At 44.2% G+C, this 9553-nt stretch overlaps 1 protein-coding gene across 1 annotated transcript in view; it reads right to left on the bottom strand.

Moving 5' to 3' along the window:
- Positions 1-9553, bottom strand: part of ZNF827 (zinc finger protein 827) — a gene marked incomplete at its 5' end in the record, with an annotated part of 157663 nt that overhangs the window by 4298 nt on the left and 143812 nt on the right. Inside the window, 2 exons of the mRNA XM_010843699.1 lie at positions 3135-3312; positions 3683-3874. Of these exons, the coding sequence (XP_010842001.1) occupies positions 3135-3312; positions 3683-3874 (370 nt within the window). The remainder of the gene's footprint in view (positions 1-3134; positions 3313-3682; positions 3875-9553) is intronic.

Genomic DNA, 9553 nt, shown 5'->3' on the forward strand with positions numbered 1-9553 from the left:
CCCTCCCCGCCCCCGACCGGCCAGGGCCGAGGGCTCACCCTCAAGACCTCCCCTCTAGATGGGAGCAACACAAAGAATCGACTTTTCATGCACCACACCAAGCACACGCAGAAAGGCTAAGAGTTTTGAAGAACAGCTTATAGGGGAGAGCTACCTCCAGCAAACAGAGAGTCGTAGGGGTCAGAATCGTGCTGATTAAAGGGTGGTTAGGACTGAGAAGGCCTGTGTGTGTGTGTGTGCGTGTGGGAGCAAGTGTGCTGTAGATACAGAGATCTGGACTCCTAAAACCTGTCTCTCCTACAGCACTGGGTCTCCATCAGGGAAGGGAGGTGAGAACCGTCACTGGGGCTCAGGAGAAGACCCACCCACCAGCCTGTCTAGGAATGAGGGATCGGGGAGGGAGACAGCTGCTATCTGGACCTTGAAGACATCATTAATGCATTATTAATGATTAATGTTATTACATCATGGAAATAATAGTCATCCAAAGGGATCATAAGCTCTCAGCGGGCGGGACTCCCCTTCCTTCTGCATTCTCTGCAGTGCTCAGTAGAGGAGCCCATAGTGGGCACTGATTCCTTACTGGACTGGTCTCTACAAGTCATTTAGGCAGATTCTAGCAGAGCTCCATCACCTGATGGGCGGGCTGTGCCCCGGGACAAAGTCTGGGCCTCTCCATCCTAGGCAGTGAGGCTATGCTGCCCCCAGGCCCCCTGGCTGTCCAGAGGGGCAAGGAGGGTAAGGGAGGGGCAGGTTCACAGATGTTGCTGAGCTTCGCTCTGTAGAAGCTGCCGGGCTCGAGTCGGTGGTTGATATGATGGCTGTAGCGTGTATGCTCTTTACCAAAAGGATGCAAATGCAAAAGTGGCTGCCTCGGCTCTGGACTGGCACCTGCAAGGGCAGGGCCCGGGAGTGAACTGTCCTCAGAGGGTCTGGAGAGGATTTCAGCAGAGCCCAACACACCCAGAGCCCGCGCACTGCTCCTGAGCGCCAAGCCCGCCGTTAGCCTCGGAACCTCAGCTCACAGAAGAGTGCACGCAAGAGAACTATAAAGCCCATTCCCAGGTCAGCTGCACACACAACCCCTACGCCAAGCTGGGCCTTACCTAGAGGAGTCTGAAACTCACCACTGTCCTGAGCTACGGCAAAAGAAAAATAATAGTATAATCTTATTTGATCTGCATTATGAACAGGATATAGAGTACAAGCAGTCCCATCACAGAAAAGCAATTTAGACATCAGCAGTCTGTTTCATGTTAAGGACGTTTCTGTGACCCATGGCTCAATCTTTCTTTCGCTGCTCAGGCAGAGGGAAAGGGTTTTCTACGTTCCCGTTATTTATCGTAAAGACTCTCTGACAAATTACTTCTCTGAGACGGAAAAGGGAAAACAAAACAAAAACAAAAAAGACTCACTGTATAGCCAGAAGGTATTAGCAATTTTGTCAAAGTATTCTTCTACTTGGTCAGCCTAGAACATGAACTATTACATCGGGGACCGTTAGCACTGCATGGGAAGTGTCTACACCTGCAAAAGCATCAGGTTCACTTGGCATCCCCACCAGTGGGCCTGAGGCTCGGGAACGCCGTAGGTCCCCGAGGAAAGGGGGTTCTAACTGGCAAAGCCACAACTGGCTGGGGCCACAGGTAACGGGCGTGACTGGGCTTCTAGGAAGGGCAGTGAGCACTAAACCAACCAAGGAAATACGTGGCTTTTTAAAAAATACGTAAGAGTACGCGTATATTTTGAGGGGGGCAGTGGGAATAAACCAAATCAAATTCCCAAATAAGCACGTGCTAGGCATTTCCCGTTCACGTATTCTTGAATGCTCATCGCCCCACTCCCCTTCCTCCTACCCTCCCCCCGCCCCACCTAATCAGCCCCAACAATGAACCAAAATGGGATCTGACAGCGGGTGCCACTTCCTCTGTCTGGAGGAGTGTTTGAGGAGGGTTCCCCTGACCAGGCCGGAGCCCAGGGACTCCACCCTGCATTGCCCCCCACACTTGACTCCCGAGCTCCTGCTGGGTCGCTCCACCCCTCGCCCATTCAGGACAGTCATGCCTCTTCTCTTGGCAAGCTGTGAGTTTCAAAGATAAACATGTTTTTAAAAACAAGAGGTGTTCTTGTTCTTGTGTTAAGTAAAATGTCATTTTTCATTCTTTTAATTACACCATCAGTTCAGCTAAACATGAATAATTATGCTTTGAAAATGGTGTGTCTTTCTGTGCCCAGTGACAGATGCTTCTTTCTCCTTTCCTAGAACACAAGAGCCTCGTGAACGGGGCCTCTGATTTCAGAAGCGCCAGGAAGATGAAACTCTGGTAGAGCTCGGACGTACATTTCCCGAGGGTGGAATTATGTTTTATTCCTTGTTTGCCCTTTAGCACCTATTATCAAGCCAGACACACAGCGTGTTTTGATAATAACGGATGGGTCTCTCTTCTGACCAGAGGGCTTGTTGCAAATGTTGGTTAATGATGATGCTCATTGTCTAGGTCTTTGGGGATCTGCAAAGAACATGTGATCAGAGGTGTCAGATCTCACGAAGGCGACACCAGCGAGATCCCAATTCCAGTTCCCGGGAAGGCGTAAGGCATGTTTGCAGGAAGACACGAGGCACGTGATCTCTGCATGAAAATGTTGCCTCTTGCCTGTTCACACTGGCAAGTATCCGATATCTGGAGGCGGGTGTGGTTGGGGTAGTTGTAGTGCTTATTTAAAAGACTTGTGGCAAATCATCTAAAAAATAGAGATGGTGAAGTGCAGTGACAGTGTAATGATTTGCACGTGCGGACAGGTTATAACCCCTAAGTCCCTTACAATCAAATCTGAACGGAACTCAAGTGGTGTAGGCTGAGTCTGCTCTTACATGCCCGTGTTGGGCTGCTTCAGCGAGTTGACCATCTTGGGAAATGGGAGTCTTGTGCTGACATCTGCAGACCCCCTTGGGGACAGGTCTAATTCCTATCCAGCTAAAGGCAGCAGAGGTGTGCCCGACTAATGCCCCCACCCAGGCCAAGCTCCCCCTCTCCATGACCCCAAAAACCTTCAGGGGAGGGGATGGGGCAGGGGTGGAGGCAGGGTGTTTAATAAAACAACACAGTAAAAGGTTCTGTACTTGCTTTCCTTACTTGAGCCCACCGGTGGGGACAGTGTGGCATTTCTTATGTTCCAGCAGCTGTTCGGGGGTCTTCATGAACTTGTGGCACACGTCGCACTCAAACATCCGGGTGATGAGGTGGATCTGCAGATGGCGCTCAAACATGTTCTTCGTCTTGCAGACAAAGTTGCAAAAAACGCATTCGAACCCTGCAAGGACCGAGGCTGGGTGTACCGGTGCAGGGGGCAGAGGGAGAGGAGGGCAGGGGTAGGATGGAGACTACCCTCCTTCTCTTTCCCCCCAGCTACACTGTTCCAGGCACCGCTCCCTGCATCTCTGCGCTAACATGAGTTAAAGGCACAGTTTTGGCATCAATGTCACACTCTCCATCCTTTCATTCCATACACCGATGCAAACTAAGTCAAAAATCCACATGCAAATTTTAGAGGCTATGTGTTATACTGTTCCCAGGCCTAATATCTGCTTCGCAACATCACTTCTCTCCAGGCTTTATCTCAAGACTGGGTCATCCCTGCAGAGTGGATAGGACTGAGCAGCCCAGCCCACCTCCTCCCTTACCTTTTTCTGGCTTTTCCTCACTATTCAGGGAGGGCTGGCTCCCAGGCATGACAGAGATGACCAGCAGGTTACTTCCACTCTTGTTCTTCTGAGAGCTGTCTGAATCGTCCTTGCTGTTGGCCGAATCACTCAGAGCTGAGAGGGATGAGGAAGAGGGGCTATTTGATTCACTGGGGGTCTTCCTGTCTTCCCCTGAAAAATTAAAAAAAAAAAAAAAAACCAGGTCTGTTATTTAGGAGATGAAAACCCTAGAATAATAGCAATCATGGGTGGCGGAGAGTTGGGGCCTCCTGGCTACACCTTCATTCAGGGAGCATACACTGAGGTTTCCTGCTTTGCCAGTGCTGGGTCCCAGGTCCCAGTCACCTATGATGATGACACATATGGTTCTTGGGCCAAGAGTAGATATTCAATTGGCAAGTATTTATTGGGGTCTTATAATAATTTAAATTATAGCTAAGATGAACGTGTTACCAAGTTCTAGAAACTGCGTCATGCTTTAAATGCATGATCTCGTTTTAGCCTTTCAAAAATCCAATGAGCCATGACCATTATCCTCCCCATTTTACAGACAAGGGAAGGGAGACAGAGCCAGGTTAACATGGCTTTGGTCGCGCGGCTAAGAAGTGGTGGACCAGAGCATCACATGGTCTGATTCTAGTGCCAGTGCTCTTCATCAGGGCACTGGGCTCTCCCTCAAAGCCAGTAGTAAACAAATCAAGAGGCCAAGAAAATCTAGCATCAGGAGACTTCTGCTTCTTTTCAAGACAGAGTGTCAGAGACTGGATTTGACCGCTGTTACTGAAACAATGAAAAAAAAACCAGACAAAATTTATCAAACAATAATCTTCACAACACTGGATGTGAGGCAATGAAGAGAAGTGACCCCTGAGAGAAAGGGAAGACAAGAGGTGGGCCCTCGGATTGCCCTGCTTCCCGCCTTGAGAGACTTCACCATCCAGGCTGTGGTGCAGGGATAGGGAACCAGCTGGCAGACTCACTGAACTGAGGAGACAGAGCTGAGGCTCTGAGGAGATTAACATGCCTGGACTTTGCAGGACAGAGCACCCGAGAGGAAAGAGAAGCACAGGAGAAGAACCCAGAGACCTGCAGATGGCCCCCCGAGGACACTCAGAAGAGTCGGGATCAGAGCACGTGTGTGAGGAAACCACCCAAAGTTAAAGGGGAAAAAGCCATCTGAAAGGCTTCAAGAACAGTGTCTGTTTCCACTAGCCAAATTAGAAAAGCTCATAATTCCCAAGGCATTGAGTAGAAAAACATTTACTAGTGGGTAATGATTAGTCTCTTGGATGGAGCACTGCTCCAGACCTGCCTAACAAATCATAAAAGCAAGACCCTCAAAAGATCAAAGTTGCCAAATAATGCCTAAGACAAAAGTCAAGAGTATTTATAGGAATATAAAGTGTACAGCACCCAACAAGGCAACCATCACAGTGTCTGACATCAAACAAAGATGGTCAGGCATGCCAGGAAACAAGAAGACACTACCCAAAACCAGAAAGAATAATCAACCAATCAGATTTGCCAGGAACTGACAAAGTTGCTAGACTTTACAGGAAATGCCATAAGAGCACTTATTGTAACTGTATTCTATATGTTCAGAAAGTTAAGTGGAGATAGAAACGATATAAAAAAGACCCAATCCAAATTCCGAGAGATGAAAATCATAGTGTCTGAGATGAAAAACAGACTGGATGGGATTATTAGCGACTTAGACACGGCAGAAGGAAAGATCAGTGAACTTGAAGATAATCGCAACAGAAATGATCTGAAATGAAAGAGAGAGGAAAAAGAGTCACAAACATGAAAAGAGCATCCGTGAGCTGTGGGATGCCTGCTGGTAGCTTAAGCTCAACTTTAGTTCCTAACCGGGAGGGGAGGGCAGAAGAAATATCTGAAAACACAAAAAATTTTCCAAATTTGAGGAAAAACCATACATCTACAGATCCAAGAAACATAATGAACTCTAAGCATAAGAAAGATAAAGAAATCCATACCAAGAGACATCATAATCAAATAGCTCTAAATGAGTGATAAATAAAAAATCCTAAAAGCAGCCAGAGGAAAAAAGCTACATTATGTGCAGAGGAACAAAAGTAAATAATATGATGGCAGATTTCTCGCTGGAAGCAATGCAATGGAGAAGTAATGGAGCAACTTCTTTAAAGTACCGAAAGAAACAACTGTCAACCTGAAACTTTATACCCAGTGAGGATATATCTCAAAAATGGAGGCAAGAGGGACTTCCTTTGTGGTTCAGTGGTTAAGATTCTGTGCTTCCACTCCAGGGGTCATGGGTTCAATCCTTAGTTGGGGAACTAAAGATCCCACATGCTGTGTGGTGCAGCAAAAGAAGAAAAGAAAGACGAAGAAAAAGCTAAAAGAAATCATTACCACAGACCCAAATTGTAAGAAATGGTAAAAAGAAGTTCTTCAGGCAGTAGGAAAATGACACCAAATATAAAAACATGGATCTACACAAAAAGAATGAAGAACACTGGAAACGATAACTTCATGAGTAGACAGACAACCTTTTCTGACTATTTAACATCTCTTTAAAATATAATAAAAGTAATTTGTTCAAAAATAATGTAGTATTTATAACAGGTAAATATATGATGAAAGTAACATGAAGGCTGGGAGAGGAGAAATTATTGTGAGGTTCTTATACTAAATGAAGTGGTATAATACCACTTGAAGGTAAACTGTAATAAATAAAAATGAACATTCTAAAGCCAAGTATCTGTGATTGATCCACTGTTCATGTTCAAGAGACTCAGTGTTTAGATGTCAATCGTCCCCAAGCCAATTCAATGCAACCTCATCGTCTTAGGGTAGTTTAGGGTTGCAACTGTAAGGAGACTGTGCTTCAGTTCCGTTCAAATCAGCCAATTAAGTAATTTGGTGACTGCAAACTGTTAGAAACAAACTTTATTAGGAGATTAAAAAAATAAGTGATATTTTGTATATAGGCATAAAAAGTCCAGAAGTAAAGCTGTAATGGTGGTTACATTTAGTGTATCAAATGACCAGCTTTATGCTTGTTGTTTTTTAATTTGGCTTTCAACATTTTTATGCAGTGACCATGAATGACTTGTCCAATTAAAACATGTGTGTAAAAAGAGGAAGGAAAAATATTTACCAGTTTACAATGTTTTCAGTGTTTCTCTTTGAAGAGCTGTACTTCCTTATGCCTAGAGCACCCAACTCTTACTTCAGTTGGCAATTTAAAAACTCTTGCTCCTGAGCAGAAATGAACTTGGTTCCTGCACAGACAGGAGGTGACCTCACTTACCGACGCACGTGCAGGGATGGAACATGCCTTTAACTCACATCCCTCCTTTGGTACCCGGAAAGCCAGCACCACGACTGCCAGTCTCTTATCTAAATATTGAACCAGTTCAGTCACATTTTGTAGACAAACAGAATATTTTCAGTGGGGGCCCTGAGTCCCCAGCATTGCCTGACCAAATCCATCCTCTAAGACTGGTCTTACCAACAGAATATTGTGCATGATTAAACTAGCTTTTGGAATTAAAACAGATAAATTTTGGGGACTTTGCTGGTGGTCCAGGGTTAAGATTTTGCCCTTCCACTGCAGGGGACGCAGGTTCAATTTCTGGTTGGGGAACTAAGATCCTGCAAGCTGCACAGTGTGGACTAAATAAATAAAAACAGATAATTTTAATTACCATCTTTAAGAATAGCTTCAAGTACCCTCAGGCTTATGGCCCTGGGGAGAGCTACCTAAATTAAGAAATGCAGATTCTCCAGGCAAGAATTCTAGAGTGAGTTACCATTTCCTTCTCCAGGTGATCTTCCTAACCCAGGGATCAAACCCAGGCCTCCTGCATTGCAGGCAGATTCTTTACAGACGAGCAGCCAGGGAAGCCAACTATACGGGAGCCATGGCAGATACTCTGGGCGACAGCATGGCAAGGCAAGCCCAGCCCATTCACCGTGTAATCCTCTGTCTACACAGCTTCCTTTCCCCTTCACATGCCCCTTCGCTGTATCTGTAGGGTGTGAGCCAGGTGCCCTTGTCAGCCCAGTCCAAGGCTCACTATGATCCCAGTGGTCATTCATCTTCAGCATCACAAAGATTTCTGGTGAAGGACGCCCGTGCACAGGTAATGCAACCTCAAACTCAAGGACGGCCAACTGAAGAGAATTTACAAACCTAAATATTTTGCAATTTAAAATGACAAAAACTGAGCAACTGAGCCCAGAAAAAAATACCAACCCTCTTTCTGCCTCAATACAAATACTATTACATTTTTGGTATTTTCATTTTTTAAAAAGTCAACATCTCAATTTAAAAATTGTTGCCATTAATTGCATAGTGGTTAAGAATAAGGACTTAAGATCCAGAATACCTGAGTTTGAATGCCATCTGTCCCACTCAGGAGCTGTATGACCTGGGACAAGGTATTTAACTTTGTGCTCCAATTATCTAAGAAATGGAAATAATATCAGTATCTCATACATTTGTTGTGAGACTCAAGTGGTTTTTTATATGCAAAGCACCAAGAACAATGCCTGGCTCATGGTAAGCATTGTTGAAGACTATATTATTGTATTATAAAATATAACATACAATATTTATAAAATATAATAATAACTTTTTGTATTTTCCCATGTTGTTGTATATACCTGAGATACAGCTGGCTCTCAAAAAATTTATAAAAATAATTATGAATTAATAGTTTTAAGTGATAGTATTATATCCATGGAGTAAACTTATTCTGCATGCATGTGTGAACATGCTAAGTTGCTTCAGTCACGTCTGACTCTTTGCAACCCTATTGCCCACAGTCTGCCAGGCTCCTCTGTCCGTGGGATTCTCCAGGCAAGAGTCCTGGAGTGGGTTGCCATTTCCTGCTCCAGGGGATCTTCCCGACCCAGGGATTGAACCCACATCTGTTAGGTCTCCTGCATTGGCAGGCGGATTCTTTACCATTAGTGCCGCCTGGGAAGCCTTAAACTTATTCTACTCTCCTAAAATATTTCTTTAAAATTAAATTTTAAATTAAAATTAATATTATACTGGCTGCTTTTATTTTTCCTACAGATAAATTCCCAGAAGTGGGATGACTGGGTCATAGTACATTACATTTTCAAGACTCTTGGTGTATACTAAGTAGTTTTCAAAAGTTCTGCCACTTTGCAAGGCCACGGCCACAGGAGGATCAGCAGCTTCTGGCAACAGTGGAGAACGTTATAAGATATGCTCCTGACTTAACAGGTGAAACGTAAGCCACTTCTGAGTTTTAGTTTGACTGCTAGCAAGGTTGGGTATTTTTGCTGATGTTAAGTGATTCGTTTTTATTTCTTTCATTGTGAGTTGACTGTTCATGTCCTTTGTAAATTCTTCAACTGGAGGCTCTAAGTGTTTCTAACCAGTTTATATGAATTTCCCATGCTGTAAATGTATTAACCTTTGGTCATTTTTATAAACACATTTTACAGACTGTGGTTTTTTAACTTTGCTTTTCTTTTGCAAACAGAAGAAACTTCTGTGTCAAACCTCTTAGTTTTTTTTCCTTTGTGATTTTGTGTGTCACTCAGTATCTTACAAATCCTTCTTTTTTTTTTAATTTTTTTTATTTTTTTTTTTTGTGGTGGCACTATTTATTTCATATCTAATTTCACATCATGGTAGCTAACATTATTTGGGTGAAACTCTCTGGTACATATTATAATGATGAGTGATGAGCTGAGTTGTACAAACTCTCTGACTACCCTTCATGATGAAAAAAGGCAATAGACCCCAAGAAGGACTTCATTAAGTGTGTTTCTGGTCCAATAATCAGTTTCAGGACATACTGCTTCATCACCATCATCGAAGAG

This window comes from Bison bison, unplaced genomic scaffold (genome assembly GCF_000754665.1).
Source record: "Bison bison bison isolate TAMUID 2011002044 unplaced genomic scaffold, Bison_UMD1.0 scf7180017864184, whole genome shotgun sequence".
NCBI classification, from domain to species: Eukaryota; Metazoa; Chordata; class Mammalia; order Artiodactyla; family Bovidae; genus Bison; species Bison bison.